This window comes from Neolamprologus multifasciatus, chromosome 8 (genome assembly GCF_963576455.1).
Source record: "Neolamprologus multifasciatus chromosome 8, fNeoMul1.2, whole genome shotgun sequence".
Lineage (NCBI taxonomy): Eukaryota > Metazoa > Chordata > Actinopteri > Cichliformes > Cichlidae > Neolamprologus > Neolamprologus multifasciatus.
The window spans coordinates 1,559,454-1,581,943 of NC_140446.1; the positions used below are offsets into that span (position 1 = coordinate 1,559,454).

At 46.0% G+C, this 22,490-nt stretch overlaps 1 protein-coding gene across 3 annotated transcripts in view; it reads right to left on the reverse strand.

Annotated features, from left to right (window-relative positions):
• Positions 1 to 4,192: 4,192 nt before the first annotated feature.
• The window catches only part of grid1b (glutamate receptor, ionotropic, delta 1b), a 668,767-nt gene continuing 650,469 nt past the window's right edge, over positions 4,193 to 22,490 (reverse strand). For 2 of the 3 annotated variants that reach the window (XM_085170470.1, XM_085170472.1), the window contains 3 exons: positions 14,654 to 14,894; positions 11,616 to 11,754; positions 4,193 to 5,101 (listed from right to left, as the gene is read on the reverse strand). In XM_085170470.1, coding sequence (XP_085026596.1) covers positions 4,635 to 5,101; positions 11,616 to 11,754; positions 14,654 to 14,894 — 847 coding nt within the window. In that variant the 3' untranslated portion in view covers positions 4,193 to 4,634. The remainder of the gene's footprint in view (positions 5,102 to 11,615; positions 11,755 to 14,653; positions 14,895 to 22,490) is intronic. The other variant, XM_085170471.1, reaches the window with a different exon arrangement.

A 22,490-nucleotide genomic window follows, 5' to 3' on the forward strand; every position in this document is an offset into this window, starting at 1 on the left:
TCGCTTAGAAACACGCTATTTAACATCATTAAAGTCATGGTTAACCTCAGGAAAAAGGTTATGGTTAGGGCTAGGGATAAGGTTAGGTTTAGGGCTGGAATACAGGGCTGGAACGTCTATTACCGCGGGAGCGTCATTGCACTGGATTTCGCCCATAACCCGCCTCGTACCATAAGAACGCCGAAGGTCTCCTTTCGCGTTCCTCAGGAACGCCGCGGGACGTGACATAACGTCGGCATGTTACGCCTCGGGAGTGAGAACGGGCTGGGATATTAGAGGAAGTGCCGCTTTTGGCACAGTTCACCCTCGGAGGTTGCTGCTTCTTGACAATATCACAGTAACAGTTTGCATTAAGTAGAAGAGACGTGTTGTCAGTGACACATATCAGAAACAGATTTGTAAACCATATTTCTTTATTAAAGTTTAAGAAACTCCAAGCAGCATATTCATAAATAAAATAAGGGTCTCCCTTAGATGTACTGTGACAGTCTGTATGCTCTGACAGTTCATGTGTTCATCCTCTGTCGGGGTGTTGGAGTTCGAACATAAACAGGACACACGTAGGCCCTTATCGCCCCGCCCTCCCGGTCACTTCCTCGTTGCTGACCAATCGTAACCTCGCTCTGTCCGTCCGTCACGTGGTGGAGCACAGTGTGAAAAGCAAGTTGGTTCACGACAGAGAAGCAACTACTGACACAGTAAGAAAACATCCATATAGAGTGTGTTCAGACGGGAGCTGCGTCAGAGTCGAGGACCGTCACGTTTCTGCGTGTCCGTTTACGCACAGGATGAAACACATGGCAGGTTTTACTTGGTGTCACCGGAGAATTGGTTTTCACACAGACACAGAACATTAGCGTTTCAGCAGAGCTCTAACAGAATCATGGTGAAACTGAATAATGAACATTTCTGCTTGGCAACAACGTAAATCTTCACAGTCACACGTTAAACCTTCCCAGTTCAATGACTCAGATTTAATACAGCTATGAAAAACAAACCTTGGTCCTATGATCTGAGTGATTCGGCACAGTGCTTTTACAGTTACATTTCTCAAGTGATCAAGAATTAGGAGCATGAATGAACAGCAACATAACCAAGTGTTTTATCCACACTCTAAGGTGTTACGTGACAGCGGTACTGCGTGTATGCGTAGTCAGGGACAAACTGTAAATGTTACCTTTAACCTGTCATTGATAAGAGCCATAACATGCTTTTGCATGGTGCGAAACAAAGAAGTACATCGGCTTGTCGTTGGTGTTGGAAGAATTTATTCCTAAATTTCTGCGTTTTGTGGTCGAGCCTTTAACAGACCGCTGGATTCAATCAGCCACAACATTAAAGCCACCGGTTCAACAGCTTTGGCTTTTGGACAGTGGACCCACAGTATCGAGGACGTAGATCAGATTTGTTCTGGACCGTTTCTCAAAATTTTGATCTGGGTCAACACCTTGGTGTGAACACTGAAAAATACTGGACAAATAGGCTTTGTTGGGGATGTTTCCAAGAGTTTACGAGGTCACGTTTTTTCCTCGGGTTGTAATTGTTGGATGTGTTGTGCTTTAGTAGCAAACCTATTTGAATTAATAAAGAATGTTTTTATTATTCTGGTGTCAAATTGTTAAAAAGCTCTGAAGGATTTTTTTCATTTGCAGAAACTTGAGTTGAGCTTAATATGATGGAGACTGCTGCCGTTGGGGAGCACCCTTAAGGAGACATTAGGGAGTGTGTTTGCTCTACACACAGTGATAAAAGCATCATCTACTTCACTCCAGGCTTCGAGGGCTGGTGTCCTGCAGGGTTTAGATGTGTCCTTGATCCAACACAGATGATTTAAATGGCTAAACGACCTCATCAACATGTCCTGAAGTTCTCCAGAGGCCTGATAATGAACTAATCATGTGATTCAGGTGTGTTGACCCAGGGTGAGATCTAAAACCTGCAGGACACCAGCCCTCGAGGCCTGGAGTTCCCCAACCCTGGTCTACAAGATTATCAGGACCCAAGGTTTATAAAAACAGGTGTTTAATCACATGTCACCTTTTCTAAGGGACTGCCCAAAAACAACTCGCTGTTAGAAGTTAAAAATCTTTCAGTCTGTGAGTCTGTGTTTCCCCAGTGTGGAAGAAGTGCTGTGCGACAGAACCGGACAGTAAAACCTCCACAGAACGCTCGTGTCTGTAGTTTAATGATCGAGTTAATCTGCCGCCTGTCCAACAACCACAAACCTACCAACAACACAAGACTCGATGTCCGATCTACAGAGTTTTGGAACTAGAGCTCTTCATTCTGACAAGTTAAGGTTCCTCAGTTTCCTCCGCCCACGTACACGTCCTATAAATGAGATGAGCGGGTCTGCGTTTTGCTGCTAATGTCCTGAAAACTGTGTGTGATCCACATGGATCCAAACAGCCAGCGTCAGGCTAATGTAAATGAAGTCGACAGTCATTAGGCCCATAGATGCACGTTAACCGCGCTTGTAAAAGCAAAAAGGTGGGGGTGATATGGTCGGTTTTATATATTTCTGTTGTTAAATACTTTTACCATAAATGTTCCTCTCACAGTATCCTATAGAGAAAAAACTATCCAGTGTTTAGCAAATATATTTAACTTCCCTCTGTTTTAGCAGTTGAGGTATGGCACCTGCAGAACGGCCATCATCATGAGCCTCTGTCTGCACTTTGGGTAATGACGCCCTCTGTCATCCCTGCAGGTGATAATGGATCTCATTAGGAATGACTTGTGGAAATACGATGCCTCTCTGAGTCGCTCTCTCACTCCTCGTTAGAATAACTGCACTGCTTTGCAAGAAGAAACTTGCGTGACGTAAAATTCTCGAGTATAAAAATTAAAGACATATATATTTAGTATCTTTATATTTTTTCTTAAGGTTAAGGCTGCGTTCACACCGACTGCTGTTGGAACTCGGCCGAGCTTCGATATTTGGTCCCAAACGAAGCTTTACGACTGCCTGAAAACAAAAGTGTCGGTTAGTAAGAGTAAGGATGGAAAGGCGAATACGTTTGGTTTGTCACAACTTTTCTTGTGTTTCAGGTCTGTAATTTCAGAGTTGTCCACTCTGGCAACAGTCGAAGCCTGTTTGAATAAATTAGTAACCATCAATCGTTCTGGCACCAATTTGAATCTGACACTTCCTTCAAATGCAAACAGAAGCTCGAAAATATCAAATCAAAGTTTCTGTTTTTTTGTATATATTTGGCTAACAAGAGGGTCTGTCTCAGAGTTGGGAAGCAGACCAGTACTTGTTTTAAATTGGTGCCAACTTTTCATTAGTCTAAAAGCATCAGGATAGAGTTTCATAGAAAAGGACTGTAACTGATTTTCACTGGTTTGCTGGCGGTGCGACGAAGAAGACGAACTCTAAAACTATTCATCATTTAGAAGGTCAAGCATCTCTCTGAAACCCAGAACAAGTGTTTTTGTGTTTCCTCATCTCGAAGTCGGGTTGGTTTCTGTTTGATGTCAAAAGGTTTGTGGTTCATCCAACCTTAAACATGTGACCCAGAAAAGGTTTTTGTAGTAAGTGGTTTAACGGGACTACAGAAACTGTTGGGAGATTTCATCACGTCGAACGCACGACTGCATTTACAGTTCAAAAATATGATATTTGACTTTAAAATTAAGAGCTGTACGGCGTGGGTAGGGAACCGCGGTTCTACACCCTGTCGTGTTCCACAAAGAGGCCAGGTTTGCACGACAGCATCATCGTTTGACCTAAAGACAGCGGTCGGTGCGCTCGCAGCCGTACGTAGTCTTCTTCGCTCATTTGCTCGTCACAAACAGACTCTCACCTGGACAGTACTGACGCCAAATAAAAACTCGCTATAAAAACAAACCATTAACTGTGTGTAAAATATGAACCCAATAAAAACCCGCTTGTTTCCCCTCAGTGTTTGAACGAACATCATTTACAGTCAACGTAAGAAACGAATGTAGACTTTCGCTTGGAAAAAAAAATGTATATTATATATTTAATACAAATGGGGAAAAAACAAAGAGTGATTTTTTTTGTCCGATGCTGAAGATATATATAGGGTTGGTACAGAGGTGCATAACAGCAGGTGTCCACCACTAAAAATGTCCCTACAGCGGTGCATCATGGGTAGTCGTTTACATCAATGAGTTGTGGAGAGACATCGTTTAATTTCGGCACTTAGAAAACAATCACAATGAATTTCGCGTCATTGTTTAATTGAACAAAATTTACAAAGCCATTCAAACAGTCATAACTTTTTCATCAATGTTTATATATTTTTTTTATCTCATTTTGTTTGTTTTTATAACTCAACTTCAAAAATTGAGAATATTCAAAATACACTTTAACCTCACTTCGTTCTCTTGGTATTTACAGATATGTACACGAGAAAAATTACACCCTCCAGCCCGCCGCCGCTTTTTGTTGTTTTTTGTTAGATTTTTCGTGTGTGTGTTTCTGAACAGATAGTGAGATACAAAATCTTTTTACTTTGTACATATATGTTTTTTTCCTCTATAATAATTTTCCCCATCAACCCGCCTCGCATCCGAACCTGGACCCAGGTCCAGAGAGCAGCCTCCCTCCCACCCACCGCCCCCGTTTACCCCTCCGATCTTATATCGATGTACTGTGGGTGGCCTCAATGGCTTCGGGTATGGGTCCTGCGGAGACTGCCTGGTAGGACATTGGCATGGGTGTCTTGCCAGGGCTCTGCCGGAAGAGCCCCCCGTTGGGTGCCCTGTGTTTGCACTGCATGGTGCCGCTGAGGCTGGTGCTGCTGAGCGGGTGGTGCGGGGGCAACGTGCTGCTGCCAGGGCCCTGGGATGGGGGTAGCGTCCTGCCTAGGGTCCCCCCATGGTGAGGATGGGGAAGAGGAGGAGGTGGTGCCCCCTCCCCGGGGAGGAAGGTGGTCACAGCGAGGCCTGAGGGCGGGTAGTCCCGCCTGGACTCCGGGCCCGGGACCAGAGAGGCCTGGCTGGGCTGCATGCTGCCGATGTCCAGCGCAGAGATCTCGATAGAGGGGCCGGGGATCTGCTTGTGGGCCAAGTCCTCGTCCAAAAGACTGTTCATACGACGATGCACCTGTTCCAGGTTCACCTCCTTGTCCTATAAGTTGAGGAGTGGGGCGGTGGGGTGGGGATGGAGGAGGACAGTGGAGAGACAGGGGGAGGGAGAGAGGGAGGGAGGGACACAGAGGCTGAGATTGGCGATGGGCCGATTTCTCAGACTGATTCAGGTCAGCGTGTGCTCCATGCATTCTCAATCTGATATGTTTGTTTGAACTGACGAGCTTCTATCAGCGATCCAGCTGATAGACCGGCCCGGTTTCATTTTGTAGTCTGGTTTGAAGAGCCCAGTGCGAACTGAGGCCACAGAAACCAATCTGGATGTGCAACTTGAAATCAAACTTGGCCAGTGAGCAGTAACGGCTTGATGTATGGAGGAAACCGACCCTGGTGCCAAGCTGACTGTCGTCTGCTGTAGAGCTGTTGGAGGCTTGACTATGTCGAGATTGTCATGAATCACATCTGAGATCAATTTTAGATTTATAAGCTGAAGCTATGTTTGTGCTTTCTCTGCCCTCGCCGCCCTCGGAGCTGCTACGCTCGTCACAGGAGGATCAGAGAATTGGTTTCCTATCAGAATAATTTAATCGCCACACTGGCTGACGATGCATCTCCTGCTGACTGCAGACGTGCATACCTGTTAGGTATTAATAGACACCCGAGTGTTGAACCGCGGGTCTGCTTTAGTGCGCTGGTCAGGGGAAGGTAAAGGACGAGGGGCGTGCGGGAGGAAGGAGGCGTGATTCGCATAGTGAAAGCGAGGCTTTGAATCTGAGGCCAGATTCTCGACACGTCCGCGCGACTGCTGCAGCGCGGCCGGATGATGATTGTTTTAGGAGAGGGTCTTAAAGCGGCCAATCGCTTTACAGCAAACCAGTTAACGTTCCTGAACGCAGCCTGGCTCCAGCATCAGGCTTCAGTCCAGAAACAGTGAGATTAGTCCCACATCACAGTGACACCGGCGACACTCAACAATGCACACGACACATTACAGATTAATACCACATACATATTCAGTCATGGTGCAGTGTTAGCAGCATAATACAGAAGGCATGCAACTACCCGACCCCCACCCCCGCAGGTTTGATCGAGTTTGTTTTACTGTCACACTGTTGGGATTACTACTGGCATGGACTAGAAATGATTTTATTCCACTGATAAACAGATCACGTGACTGTTTGTTAAATTCTGAGAGATTTTATGAGCTCAGATAAAAGAGAAGCTTCTTTACAGCTACGACACGTTCGGACACAATCAGACCGTTTTCTGGATCCAGGGACTGGATGCATGACACAAAGTGTGAAAGGATGCAGTCTCAGGCTGCTAATGTTAAAAATGTTAAGCTAGCAAACCAGCAGTTGGCTTTAACTGCAAACAGTGAGAGGGGATGCTGTGTGAGGGCTGGTTCTCTGCAGAGTTCACGCGGCGTTTGGTTGTGGTGTCGATCTGACTGAGAAGCTGAAGGACGCCGCCTGCTCGTACGGTGGTGACCTGCCGATTACACGCACTCCTTATCACACCCTGCTTAGTCTTTTCTTCTTGCTCGTAGATCAAATGAACCGAAGCTTCATTTTCTCAGATGCTCCTGATGGCCAATCGACAGTCTGTGTCACCAAATCTACCCAGGGCCTGACCTCAGAGCTCTTTTAGTTAGCAGGATGAAGACTTAAAATGAAAAAAACAAGGAAGAAGTTTGTCTCTGAGTCATTTAAAGTGAAGTGTGAGCTCTGCAGATGAACGTTTCTTCATGCAGAGTAGTACAGAGAGCTCTTCTGGTGGAAACCCACTAGCGAAGCCTCCAACTCTCAGAGCGTCTCGATGCGGTGGAGCAGCGCCGAGGCTAATCGTGTGTCTTTGTTCCAACCAATAAGCAACACATGAACATGCAGTGTGTTTGCTTTGAATGATCCCACTCCAGCCTCTGAGAGCTCCTCTCAAAGCCAATTAAAACATCTCAGCTCAGGTTATTGTTTCAGCCGACCAGCGCCTCATTAAAATATGTTTTCAAACTGGCAGCTAGCCTAAATAAATAAATGCCAGGGATTAAACCTCAGCCGGTCGTTAAAGGCAGGCTGGTGATGTAAGTGCAGAGGAAGAACAGCCGTCTGAAAGTCTCCATTAATTTGGAAAACAAACAGCTCTTTTAATGAGTGCTCCCACTGGGGGGCCTTTTAAATCACTCTGCCTCCTGCTACTTTGCAAATACTGTGACTGTCGAGTGGGTTGTGCTCAAGTGTGATAAGAACAGTTACTGATTGTTTCTGGTTCATTTTAGATTCAAGTGGCCCTGCGAAGATGAGCGAAGGCTGTTCTGCTCGGCGATCGCCTCTAACACCGACACGATCCATCTGATAACGTCTTATTAACCAAAGGTCACCATCGACTGTGTCTCTACATCCAACCCAGCTGAGGAGAACTTTGCTAGATGTTGAGATTTGGTGGAAAGATGAAAGGTCAAAGTTGTCTTTCCTGGTTGTATAAGGAAGTCATATGTTTTCACTGTCCAGAGGCTTATTATGAATAAAATCAGCAAAGGAGAATCATTTCCATTTAGACGGCGTGTTCACTTTTATATAATACTTGACTGTGTAAGTTGGTCAGATCTGCCAATCAAGTGCAATAAAAAAGATAAAAGACAAGAACGTGTGTTTGCATTTCTGTTTTCAAATTAGCAGCAACGAGTGAAACTGTGTCCTGGTGTTTCATTGTTGTCGTCTCAGCGTTCTTTAACCCTTTAAGACCTACCATAGAACCAAGTCCGCCAGAGCTTGGTTCTATGGTAGGTCTATATGTTTACATGCTGTGGAGCCATTTTTGGGAGCATTTCAAGTTGCTATACATCAATACAACCATTATAGCCCAAATTTTAATAATATGTCTGCATTAAGTGCATAGTAATTGCATACATTGCAAAAAAGTGCAATAAACTACAAAAAAATTGAAAATCGTTTTTGTTTTTTTAACATATATTTCTAGTTAGAGAAATTTAAGAGGCTTATCCCTCAAAACTGTAAATACAAAAAAGTTGCACAAAATAGTTTCCCACCACAGGAAATTTATTTTGAGTGTCTTCATAGTTTTATTTTTGAAATACACCAATTTTTATATACTGCAGGAAAAACAAAAATAAATATTATAGAGCAAATTTGCAAAAAAGCAGCATATGCATCAAAATAAACTATTTCCAGCAGTGCAATATGAGTCCTAAGCATCCCAGAAACCACACAGAAAGTCATAAAGTCAAAGATAATTTTTAAAAACACCAGTATAGGCTCATGAGGCCTTGATGGAAAAAAACTACTTTTCTGCGAAAATGACGTCACTTCCGGTTTCGGGCAGGTCATGGCGGACATGCGATAGTTCGCTCTGATGGACGTAGGAAGTGTTACAAACAGCTGATCGGATCGGCAAAGCGTGTTTCTGGAATATTATGTTTTTGTTGCTGCAAGCAACTTTTTTGCTTTTTTTTGCATAAAAAGCAAAAACTGCTTTTTATGCAGTTTTTGCAAAACTATATGTGGAAGGAAACTGTGACCGAGGACAAGCTGATGGCATAAGATGTAAGTACAACTCCTCCGGTTTCATATGCAAAAAAAAAATATTGCGCTAGCTCACGTGGTTGCAGAGCTACCGGGGTTTAAAAATAGTTACGCAAAACGGAGCGTGGGGTCTTAAGGGTTAAGAGCACTCGACTGTCCAGCTGCATGCTCATTGGCCAGTTTTGGGCCTGGTGAGGGTTGTACGCTGGGTAATCTTCTTTCTCAAACGTAGAATAACCAAAATCTACAAAACTTTTTTTATCCTTTGTGACTTGAAAGTAGCCATTGAGGTCCAAGCAGAGGGCTGAGATCTTCACTCTGATAGGACTTCTTGCAGGACTTTGTGCAACAGTCTTTCTTTTCGTCTTAATAATTGTTTTTCCAATATCTTTCCAAAATCCTGGAAAAGTGTTGTCACCTTTCAGTTTTCAACCAAATGTCGATTGTATAGTGACGCATTTTAAAAGCCGCAGCTGACTGACTGACGGATCTGTGCGCTCGCTGGAGCCCAAACAAGCCTTTGAATTTTTGATTATTCGTGAGGGGCTCTTTTTGTGCCGTGGTCCTGCTTAGAGGGAACCGCCACTGTTGCTCGATGCAAAGTTGTTCAGAGTGATTTGATTTATTGGTGACGAGTTATTTCTATTCCAGAGTTAATGGGGTGCTGCAATTTGTAGATCACGAATCATGTTAATAATGCTGTCACTTCATCTCAGTCCAGCTAAATGTCTGTGGAAGATTTTGGAGTAAACGTTGGACCAGCGTCTCTCGTACCATCAACAAACACTAGAGTTCATCTCTCCAGCAAACTTCTAGAAACTTCTAGAAAAGCACAAAGTAGCCCGACATCTTACCAACACGTGTTTCTCATCAGTTCTACGACGGTTCTGTGTAGGTACCAAAAACAGTCCATGTTTCAGCAGGTTTGAGGGATTTTATGCGGCAAAGAGACGAAGACCAAAATAATCCTTCGTGTAGGACTTGAGACGCGTTTCCTGCCAGCGCCAGCTTTCCAGGTGTGGTTTAAAGGTATCGTTGGTTTGCTCTTTACCACCAACCGCAGTTGGTCCTCCTGCTGACCAGCCAGCATCACCAAGTGCGTTTAAATGGAGGAGAATCCTGTTTTACTGCAATACTGATTTTCAAAAACAGTTTTTTAATGAAAGCGTTAAATTTGCTCGGTCATCACTTAAATAACAAACACAGAAATGCTGAAAAAAGCCACAGACGTCTGGAAACATGACACACGGCATGCAGTCCTCAGGAAGCAGATAATAATATTCATCACGCGTGCAATAAAATCCAGAACAACATTTCTGTGTCTTCATTTAATCGTTGGATCCACAACGTGGTCAAAGCCTCCAGATAAGCACACTTGGTAAAGCCGCAGTCAGGAATCATCAACAGTCTTAATCATCTTTAGGCTCAGAGACGAGCAATAACCGATAGGTCAAAACTTTATTACCAGCTACTGACACCATAAGATGAAAGGTCAAGTGAGGCAAATCGTTTTTTTCAATTTAGATTCAGCTCGGCAAAGCAAAACCATATTTTCTGCGTCTTCATTGTGGTTTTCAGTCGATCGATGGACATCTTAATCAATAAAGTGCTGTTGACCCAGACGCTTCGGTCAGAAGGTCTTGATACAAGTAATTAGATGAGTGCACGACTTTCTTAAGCTGTTATTGACCTTCAAAACGTTTTCAAAGCATCGATCAGAACCTGTGCAGAGGAAAAATGATCCAGGCGCAGGTGCAACGTTTTTCCTGAGATCGCCGGGTTCACGGCGAGTGACATCACATGAACGCCACACTGTTCAGATTGAACACTTCAGGCTCCAGCTGCCACTTCAGCTGACTGGATAATTTTTACAATGAAATCTGAAACGGAGTCTGGCTTTGTGAAGCTAATTTGCTGTTAGCTAAGTGGCTCTCCAAAAGTCTTAAAGTCGAACTTTTTCTAATGCAGTCTGGCTCCATCAGGGCCAGCTGCCACTTTCACACAGCAGCTACTTTGAGCTGATTCAGACGGAGAAACAGGAGGAACGATCAAAAAGACTTCGCCTGTGAAAGACTAAAAAGATTTTCTTACATGTGGGAGTTTTCGTGTGAGCTTATGTCAAGGATGGTTCTCCATCTACAACCCAAAGAGTTCAGCATCCAGGGCTGAAAGTGGCGTAACCAGAAGCATCTTATACTCTCCAGGGTCAAAATTCTGCTATGACTTCCTGAGCTGTTTCCTGAAGCTTCTCAGTCACCTCAACACGATTCACTGCTTGTCCTGTGACAGATTTGGCTCCTTGCAATGTTAAAATTAAATTCAAGGTTTGCAAATGCACGTGCAGGCCTTCCACGGAGCTGCTTGCTGGTTGTAGGCACGATCACCAACTCAAAACTATCCTCATCAAGCTTTCTGATATTTAGCTGCTCCATTTCTCGTAGATGTTTTGATGGATTTTTAAAGGTTTATGCAAACGCTGCTCAATAAAAGCTGTGTGAAAGGCACTGAGTTCGTCGTGAACCTTGGTGATTCAGTCAAACGGAGGTGTGAGGTCAGCCCTTATGAGATGTGTTCAAACAGTTAAAGATGACCAATGAGAGAAAGAAACAGAGAAGGCACCGTGAGAACCGGGAAGGTTTCTAATGATGACGGGATGCAGCGTTAGTAGCGAGTTCTCAGAAGGTCACAACTTCATCATCTGCATAGAAAAAATCCTAATTCTTTATTTTATTATTATTCTACACTCGTCTAATTAGCAAACTCTGCTTAATAAGCATTACACCAGGGGAAGAATGAGTCCTAACCTTTAAAATGATCACAGACATAATTGAATTTGTGCTGGAAACTGACAAAAATGACTTCCTGTATGCCTGCAGATTTAGTTTCAGAAAATCAGAAAGACTTTAACCCCCGAGAGGAAAGAACAAAAACAAAGAGGAGCTTGGCGACGGCACAGATGTGTTTGATTTCTTTTGTCGTATTTTAGAAGGTTGTATATAGGAGGTCTATTCTGACCTGTATCAATAGCTTCTGCTTCATCCCAGCCTCTCTCTCTGTCTGTCCAAATGTCCCTCCTCCCCTCCGATGAAGCAGTTGTAATGTCATTATATGTCAATGGACCAGAAACCCTTGCCAGCCTGTAATCCTTAGTAACCTGCACGAGATCATAGACAGTCAAGTGTAAATCAAAAAATGAAAAGGATAGATGGAGAGAAGGAGAGGAGATAGATAACAGGGGTGTCCACATTGACATATAATTTGCAATAAGACGTGACACAGTGATAGAACCAGGGGTTATGGACGGGGATGTCGGAGACAGATCTTATTGCTAAAGGGTGACACACCCGGCGTGCACACTGCCTGCTCACACTTTAGTTTATGGATCCACATCGAGGCCTGTTCGTCCCCTGTCACATGACTGAAGCCTGTCTGTGAGGTCAGCCCTGCGTAGTGCTGCGAGGTGTATGTTGATGTCTGGAGGTAGGACATGGAAAGGCAGGTCTGAGGTCAGCTTCGTGTTCGAGCGGTGTCTTTGGTAGCGCCCGTGTCCCCGTTTCAAACAATATACAGGCCACACAATAACCACGGTAACACACAGCACTGTATACTTGGTGGTTCTCAACCAATAACAAACGTCATGTATGACCGGAAGGAGGAGTCAAAGGCTGAATGGAGCTAACTCGGGTTTAGCATCGCAGCTTCTGTCATCGTACGTTTGTGGAGTCAGAAGTGACCACATCGTAGTTATCAGCTGATCATTAATCTCTTTGTCCCGCCTTCCTCCCCTCACTCCTGACTGTTGCAGCAGATGGCCCCGCCCCTCCCTGAGCCTGGTTCTGCTGGAGGTTTCTTCCTGTTAAAAGGGAGTTTTTCCTTCCTACTGTCACCAAAGTGCTGCTCATAGGGGGTCATATGATTGTTGGGTTTTCTCTGTATTATTGGACTTTACTTTACAGTTGTCTTGAGGCAACTGTTGTTGTGATTTGGGGCTTTATAAATAAAGATCTGAGTAACTCTGGTCACTCAAAGCTTATTTAAATGATGCACGTGACATAATTTCAGTCTCACAGAGGATTGTGGGTATTTTTGGTAATTTGAACTCAGCGTGGAACTGCCAAAAGCTGCAGTTCCTCTAATGTCCACTTGGGGCATCAGTGAGTCTTACAGCATAGACTCCGATGTTGACTGGCAGGTGGTGACACAGGCGGCTGCAGCTGCTAGCTGTCTGCTATTCTCCACCTCAGCCAACTGAAGTCCCTGAACTGGACCCGTTTGTGTTTGTGCTGTCGGAACATTTTTAATGACATTATCTGACCAACTATACGGCTGTTGGGACGTTGTTGTACTAACAGACCTTTCTAGAAGTCTGAGCTCCAGTTTTGGTGCACGGGGAGACTCTAGGATGTTTATTAGCATATTTACAGGAAGCTTTGTGCTGCAGGTCAGTGCTTTCTGATGGGCTGCTTGTAGAGTTGTGATGGGGCGTCCAAATTCATCTGTAGTTGTACGCTGCCCTGTGTTGGTGTTGTGTTAGGTGAGGCCAGCTGATCTCTGTTCAAAGCTTTTATCCTCTCACACTGACACAGAAGCAGACGGCTGCCTCACTCTGTTCTCTGCAGCCTGATGTCTGCAGCATCACTCTGCACAGAAATCATCCGACTGAAGGTGTTTGTCCCATTTGAACTTTCACTCGTGTCCACATTTCATGCTGAGTGATGTCACAGCTCTGCTGTGAGGAGATTGGCTGCATAAATCTTTTGTGGCCCTTTCAGGGGGAAAAAGCTCTAAAAAGCCTCTTTGCACAGCAGACAGTTGGAGCCCAGCGAGGTGAGCAAAGTGGAACATTTAGCAGCTAAAGAGCCGCACGTTCACGACTCCGACGGGACGAAACTCGATGAGCTGATGCTGAATTTGTTTTGGAGTCAGATTTTGTTATTGAAGCTTTATGGCCTGTTGCAGATGTGCAGCAGCAGCAGTCACTGAAACTGTCAGACTCTCATCTGCAGAGTTCAACAGCAGCGTAAAATTACACGACGCACTTGTATGTCAGAGTCTATTGTTTGGCACAGGGACAGCGTCACTCTGAGGCTAACACCTCGCAGTTTGACAGGTTTGTGTTTCTTAATGACGTCGTGTTAAATCAGAACAATATGATCCTGTTGTGACGAGAGAACTTCCGGATATTTATCCACTAAAGACATTTTAATTACGGGATGTTTCCAGCTTTCGAGGAGGCGGCCGTTCATTAATATCGTTCATCTTTCACGAACCGCAGGTGTAACTATTAGCTCGTCTGTGAGAGCAGCGTGTGCTTCATTAATAAAAGAGCGAGCTGATTCTTATTCAGTAGGCACTTGGTGAGGCTCCAGTTTCCAACAACAACAGTGCACGGTTGCAGGTCGAGCTGCGTTTAATGTGACAAACAACTTTTTCTTTCCACGCTAAAAACTCCGTAAGTGTCCTTCTCCGCCTGAGCGAGCTCCCACCCTCTCTCCTGCTAATTATAATCTCTTTTAACAACCCCTGGGTGCAGGACATTACCAAAGCCTTACCACACAAAGCGAGTTTATAACAATAATTCAATACCGAGCCCTTGAACGCTACAGAGCCGCCGCTGCGGGAATCAATCATTAAAGTCTGCGGGTGTTTCCACGCTGACTCCTGACTGGCTGAGCTAATTCGGCACCGTTTGCTGGTAAGGCCTCGTCGTTTCATGAGCACATTAGTAAAGGTAATGGTGAGGTGGAGTGTGCCCTGGATGAGCTCGGGTATTCGGGACAGGGTGGGTGGGGAGCGATGCACGGGTAAAATAAAAACATGGAGGGGGTGTAGTAATAATAAGAAGAGACCAAATTTGATTTCAGTCAGCGGCACAGAGCACATCTACCTACTCTGCCTCCCGCCCTGCCTGACTGCTAAACCTCTCTCCTCTACAGCTGGGTGTACTGGAGCTCCACTAAGTCGGGGCTCGCGTCTGCGGCTGGATCCTTAAAGTAGAGTGTGGCAGTGTCCTCCCCCCGCTGGCCCGTCCGCCGGGCCCTGTGCTCGGTCACCTCTTTGGGCTGCTCCTGGCGGCAGTGGTTGCTGTTCCACCAAGCCTCCAGCCCGGCCACCAGGCAGGCCAGCAGCAGGCCCGCGGCCAAGATGCAGAAGATGCCGGCGAAGCTGTGCAGCTTGAGGGAGCGGCCGTCGGGGTGGGCGCTGGCGTGGCTGCTGAGGTCGCAGCGGCCGGCGCGGGGCCACCACTTCTGCTTCATGATGTCCAGGTCGCCTTTCTCCTGCAGCTCCAAGATCCTGGAAGAAGAGACGAGAGCAGCAGGTGAGACGCAGAGAACAATGAATCCTTCTTACCTGAAGGCAACAAGAACGGTCTGAGACCCTCGGGCGGGACGTCGCGCTCGCCGCGATGTCACACAGTCTTACTGCGGCGTCTCCTCTGCACACACGTCACAGCAGCGCCTGATAAATCCCGCCTACTGGGAGAACGCACCTCAGCATCGTGCTTTGTCCAGCTCAGATAAAAACGAGCGATTCTCCTGATTCTCCAGGTTTTATTTAAATGAAGTGCGAGATGTGCCGAAGCACGGCCGACCAAAGGCGTCCGCTTAACACCGATTTCCTGCTTTTCAAAGACAAATATGTTTCTTTTTGTCTTTACTGGCAAACAAACTACAGAGAAATAAAAGCTGGTGTTGACATTTCCAACCCGTTCTAGCTTCCTGCGTGCTGTTAGATCTCCCGCTGCTGATGCACGGCGTCTGAAAACAGAACGACACAGGAGCGAGCGACCGACACGTGTGCACCGACCACGCCTGCTCCTGACAACGAGAACAGTCAGGATCCAAAGTTTACGATCACATGAAAAATGGCGAACAATCACATTTTGCATGTTTGGATCTTAACGAGGTTCCAAGTAGAGCTTCAAGCTGCGACAAGAAGAAACCGACAATGTTCACAAAAGGAAACGTTTTTTCCTAAACTTTTGCCTGTTTCAGTTTAAATGTTGCTTTCAATAAATCGTTTGTGTCGCTCCCATTTCTTCTTGTCGCATGTTGAAGCTCGACTCTGAACTTAAGATCCAACCAGTCAAAATATGAGTTTTGGCCATTTTTCAGGTGGTCTTAAGCTTTTTTTATCAGGGCTGTATTAGTAACGTTACACTTTGCACTGATAACAGTTCAGACTGAGTCAAAGCAACAAAGAAGAAATAACAGGACAGAGGAAAAGTGCACAGACTGAGCTTTAAGGATGCTGTAAAGGAAGCACAGCCTCTGAAGGCGACGCCCACTAAATATAACAAATGTAATCACATCTCTTTCACTTTGTCAGGAGCGCTTTCATAAGATGTAACTGTCTAAACATCAGTGTGTGTTTTTAAATCCTCCCCTCTCGTTACGGTCGGAGCCTCTCGATGCTCTCGGCTGTTCTCGGTATCCCATCGACCTTCATCTCCGTTCGACCTCGCGCCCTCTTTACTCAGGAACATGTCCTATTCCTGAGGTCATGGGAAAACTGGCCTGCAGGCCTGTGAACGTGCTCTACAGCAGCGGTCCCCAACCCCCGGGCCTCGGACCGGTACCGGTCCGTGAGTCATTTGGTACCGGGCCGCGAGAGTTGAGGCTCAGGTGTGAAATGTAAAGTTTTCAGCGTTATTTTGTTATCGTTTTTATCGTTTACTCTGTTTTCCTGGGTCTTTTCACGTTTGTTATGAATAAATCTTCTTTTTTTCGGTACCGGTACTAGTTTTATTTTGTTGTATTTATCCGCAACACCTTAAAGGCCGGTCCATGAAAATATTGTCGGGCATAAACCGGTCCGTGGCGCAATTTTAATAACAATGTGTTGAATAATGACTTTAAAGATTGTCAAAAATAATATAAAATAGTGCAAATACTGATAACAGTGCAAATGTTTGCAATATAAGAAATTAATTTAAAATGTAAACATCTATGTTTAGTGAAGTTTGCAGTGTTGCTCTGTGGTGCAGCTACGACACTGTAGCAAAGTTTACACACTGTGTCTACTTGATCCACGTCTGACTCGAACCCATAATGTTTCCACACCACTGAAGTTTTTTTACCTCTTTTCAACCAACAGCAGTCACTCTCCTCTCCAAATAACTTCTGCTTAGCTTTCCGAGCTTCACTCGGGTCCTCTTAATCAGCGGTCCCCAACCCCCGGGCCTCGGACCCCCAGGCCTCGAACCCCCGGGCCTCGGACCCCCGGGCCTCGGACCCCCAGGCCTCGGACCCCCGGGCCTCGGACCGGTACCGGTCCGTGAGTCGTTTGGTACCGGTCCGCGAGAGTTGAGGCTCAGGTGTGAAATGTGTAGTTTTCAGGGTTTTTATCGGTTTTCAGCGTTATTTTGTTATCGTTTTTATCGTTTACTCGGTTTTCCTGGGTCTTTTCACGTGTGTTATGAATAAATTTTCTTTTTTTCGGTACCGGTACTAGTTTTATTTTGTTGTATTTATCCGCGACACCTTAAAGGCCGGTCCGTGAAAATATTGTCGGGCATAAACCAGTCCGTGGCGCAAAAAAGGTTGGAGACCGCTGCTCTTAATTGTTGTGACGCGTGTTCGAAATGCAGAGAGGTGCGCTCGATTTGCCACACGGAGCAGCGCGAGAGTAAAGCACGAGGGAGGGGCTAATAATCGGCTCAGTCATTTTTAATGATCGTTGAAAGCCCAGATCGTAATCGAGATTAAAATTCGATTAATTGAGCAGCCCTACCTTGAGGTGACTCTTGTTGCGTTTTGGTGTTGTATGAATAAATCTGATGAAAAGTTCATATTAATGAGTTTCTCAGCATTTTGTATTTGTATCGCAGCAACCAGGAGCACGGAGCCTCTGGAAACCTGGAACATGTGGCGGGTACGTGAACGTGTTCACATGGCGTCCTGTACAAAGACCTGGTGACAGTTTGAGCCAGCAGGCCTGGTGCTGTTGTTCATTTATGTAGTTAATTAAGCAACTCTGCCATGACCACAGAAGTCCAAACCACTTCCAGCTACAGTAAAATCACAGCCCAATTTGCTCTATTTAATCTGCTCAGCTCAGCGTGAACATGCTGAAGGTCAGAGCGCCGGCGTTTCCATCTGTACCCCCCCCAAACAGCCCGAGGACAAAATAGTTTCACAGCACAAATGAGCAGCAGAAGCAACAAAGTCTGCAAAGGTTATTAATGGCAGGATTATCACACGAGGTAATAGCAGTTATGGGACGAGGTATTAAAATGATGGTTGGAAATGTGGAGATAATGGTTTTTGTGCTGAACAATAGCTCTGCCCTCAATTTAACACCCGAGCACATTATTCCTACACGTCCCCGAGCGCCGCGCTGCCGGGGCGCCGCGGGCTGTCGGATGCTCGCTGAGCCGGGCCGGGAAGGAGCGTTTTGTCTCCATTCAGGGCGCAAATTAATCCCTAAATAAACACCTTTAATTAAGGAGGAGGTGCGAGGAACAGAGGGAGGAGGAGGAGAAGGTGACGCCATGATGGAGAAGCTGGAAACACAAGAGGAACAAAAGCAGGACGACAATCACGCAAATCCAGCTCCTTTTACAGACTCAGATCTGCTTTTCACTGCAGAGGCCAGAGGAGGTGATGAGGCCCGATCAAAACCTCTACTTTAACTCTTCTTGCTGCTCGTTGAGGATTGAATACGAACATCGCTCTCAGATCCCAGAGTCAAATATTAAAACACTGCTAAACCCTGAAGTTTAAGAGTGACGACGCGGGTTTGCTGCAGGTCTGCAGACACAAACTGAACTGTCTTAACCCTTTAAAACCGGTCAGAGCAGCACGCTCTGTTTTGCGTAACTATTTTTAAATCCCGGTAGCTCTGCACCACGTGAGCTAGCGCAATAATGTTTTTTGCATATGAAACCAGAGGAGTTGTACTTACATCTTATGCCATCAGCTTGTCCTCGGTCACAGTTTCCTTCCACATATAGCTTTGCAAAAACTGCATAAAAAGCACTTGCAGCAACAAAAACATAATATTCCAGAAACGTAAATGTAGTTTTTTTACCACCCGGGCCTCAATGAGCCTATACTGGTGTTTTTAAAAGTTATCTTTGACTTTATGACTTTCTGTGTTGTTTCTGGGATGCTTAGGACTCATATTGCACTGCTGGAAATAGTTTATTTTGATGCATATGCTGCTTTTTTGCAAATTTGCATCATAATATTTATTTTCGTTTTTCCTGCAGTATATAAAAATTGGTGTATTTCAAATATAAAACTATGAAGACACTCAAAATAAATTTCCTGTGGTGGGAAACTATTTTGTGCAACTTTTTTGTATTTACAGTTTTGAGGGATAAGACTCTTAAATTTCTCTAACTAGAAATATATGTTAAAAAAACAAAAACGATTTTCAATTTTTTTGTAGTTTATTGCACTTTTTTGCAATTTATGTAATTACTATGCACTTAATGCAGACATATTATTAAATCTGGGCTATAATGGTTGTATTGATGTATAGCAACTTGAAATGCTCCCAAAAATGGCTCCACAGCATGTAAACATATAATAGAAGCTCTGGCGGACTTGGTTCTATGGTAGGTCTTAAAGGGTTAAGCTTCACAGCTGATGGTTGGTGTCAGTGGATTCTCCAGGTTGTGGTGGCCTCAGTAAGCTGATGCACAGCGAGTCGCCTCGTTGTGGAAGCAGGTCTGAAATAGGATGGAGTGTACGCCCTCCAGGAGTCGCCCAAGGGGAAAGAGCTCGGTGGATGTACACATGAGGATGTGACCGAGAGGATTCATCCTCTGTGAAATCATGAGTGGAACTTGAATCCGCAGATTCCTCTCCTGAAACATTTGGACTTCCTAGATTTGCTCTAATCTGGTCATCGTTGTGTTTTATGGTAAAGTCAGAAACATTTTAACAGGAAGTTACTGACTTCTCCCCGTCCAGCACAGACCTGTGCTGTCAGTCTGAGCTGCTGAGCGGAGGCTGGAAGCACACTGAGGAGGTGTTGTGTGGCACCTCCATCACTGCGAGAGGCTCTCTGCATGTAACTGTGAGGCAGACTCACACATGCTATCACCCCCAAACATCTTGTTAAGCTTTAATACAGGACGGTTATCCGCAGGCAGAGGAGGAAATCCCATCCATGCGCACTTTGATCCGGCTTACTGAGACTCGCAGTAAAGCAGCTGCGGCGCTCAGGATCACGTGACTCTTTAAGTATTTCTGCTCAAAGGAAAAACTTTCCAGTGTGACATTAAACACAAATGTGCACAAACAAGGTTTTCCCTGCTGCTCCTTCACCCATCAAACATCGTTGGACATCAGCTTTGTCTTGGAGCAGCTTCAGCTGAGGGTCACCTTACAACGACCCGAGGCAGATTAAATTTACTGATTTATTATTGAACTGTGCAGGTGTTGCCTGGATTTCTGTGCTGTGTTATCCTGTGGTCGCTCCTCGGTGACAAAGCGGACCGTCTTAAAGCTTTAAAGAGAAACAGGATTAGCCCGCTGTGTGAACACGACCTGAGAGGATGAGGAAGCAGAGAGCAAAGGATGAAGAAGACGAGACAGGAGGAGGCATAGTTGACATTTCATGGAGTCGGGCCCCGGGCGGCCCTCCCACGCTGCCTCTAACGCAGCCTGAAGAAGCCATTTCCCCTTTTCCGTGGTGATGAAGCACTCGCAGCACAGCGGCGCTGCTGCTAATGCTTTGTGTTAAAATCTCTATTAGCGCTCGCAGCTCACAGCGGCTGTTTGTGGCTTCCTGTTTGTCGCAGGATTGCACAGAGAGTCACGGCAGCTCCCGAACTTCCCGCGGTCAGTTCAGACGCTTCCAGAGCGGCTCCTCGGACTCCAGCTGCTTTTCATTCCCCACAGAGCCGTGCACGCCTGGAGGCAGGTGAGGAGGCTTGCTGCGACACAGACGAGAGGCTTCATTGAAGTCAGCCGGTGGTTGGACCTAACTCAGATTCTTTAATATGAATTACGTCGCTCCCCGTGACATTCCCGGGTCTGTGACAGTCGGAGGGGGAACGTCTAACCACCTGTCGGCTGGCCTGTCCACTTTCATTTGCCGGTTAAATAAAGTTGAGAAAAGTCTGGAAGGAATCATCGTGAGCTCTGCTGTGCTTTGTGCTGCTACTGATCTAATACTTGTGACAGACCCACCAGATGTGTGGAAGCTCACAGCACGGATGATGTGGTTCGAGTTAGCAGTGGATGCTAACAAAGGGCCGAAACCAAAGTTAGAGGAATGTGTTTAAATCCGAGTGCAGCGTCGAGCCCGTTAAACTCCTGGGATATTGATCCGGTCAATTAAGGAGCAGGAGGCGATACCTGGACCTTCCAGAGTTTCCACAGGTAGTCCGACTCCTCCAGGGTGGCGCATCGAGGTTTGCTGTGTCTCCCGGGACCGTCTCCAGAGCCTGGAGGAGACTCCAGGAGACGACCAGTTACTGTAGGAGAGCAAGAGGACCGGGATCTGCTCCTTTGTGCCAGAGCAGAGGAGGGATGATGAATCTGGAGGCAGCCATCGGACACTGACTCAGGCTAACGAGGCTAACAGGCTACAAACAGCTGTTAGCTTCCAGGATCCACTGACGTCTGTGCGCGTACTGTGACGTCACACAGTGTAAAACCACAAGCCTCATACAGCAGGGTCAAAGGGCATCTTGTGCATGAGGTTAGACACGAGCACTCTGGAGTGAGGCTCTGAGTGCATGTGTCTGCTCTGCAGGGGAGGCGGAGCTTATTTGTGCTATAAAACCTTCAGATTGCTTCCTGAGTCGCGACCAATCATCCTTCACCGTCGACCTGCTTTTGTCTCAGCCTCTGTTTAACGTTTGGAGACAACTTCAAGGATAAATCTCGTCGTAGGTTTCATTAAAGTTCTGCACCTGCAGACTCAGCGGCAGACGGTGTTTCCTGTCCACCTGCTCCACTTTTCCCTCAGTATGAACGACCTGTTTCCTGGAACGACGCGTGAAGCTCTTAAACCCCACGAAAACTAGCTTCCTGTGTTTGGCGGCCACTTTGCCGACGTGGGTCGCCTCTTACATCAACTTCCTTCCTCTTCGTTCTCGGAGCCGATCGATACGAGACGGATGAGAAAGTTTGGAGTTTTCGGGGAGCTCGGTGTTCATTTCATGATGTAATAATGTGGAGATTTACTAAATGATCTACGAGCTGTTTAAACTCGCTCTGGGATCAATTTGCGTTCTCGGCCTCGCTCGTTTTATCTGGAGGGAAGATTGAATTTCCTCAAAATTCGCAGCCCGTGTTGAGACATCTGCCTCGCAAAATCGAGTGAGTAATTAGCACGCGGCCTTCTGTTTACACATAATAATCCCATTTGCTTCACAACGCCGCCCTTAATACGGGCTCGTTTCATGTGAGCTTAATTGACTTTAGCGCCGAGCGCGGTTATTGATTTAATGGCGAGCAAAGTCTGCCTGCAGGAGGTGTTCCTCACCTCGCGCCGCAGCACTTCTCCAACTTTCAAACACCCGCACTCCTCCGTGAAGTTTTAGATTAGTCGGCGTGACACCGATTCATCCTCCAGTCAAAGTGTCGCCTCGTTAACGTACGTTTAAAAGCAGCCTGCCGTAATTGGCTCAGACGGCGCCGCTGTGAGGACTCTTCGCTCACATCGGAGGATTTACAGGAAGATAATGAAGCCTTGATGTCAGCGAAGGGGATCAAACTCCTGACAAAAGCCTTCATCATTAACTCCTCCTCAGGCTCACATTCGCTGCACAAAACAAAAGCTTTGATTCAAAGCGCTGCGGCACAGTCGCGCCGCCGACGGTCGTTTAAGGCTCAAACTCAGAGCAACGCCATCACGCCCCGGCGATCGTGTTTACAGCCTCCGTGGAAACAGAAACATCATCGGAGAGCGAGAGAGCCCGTGTTT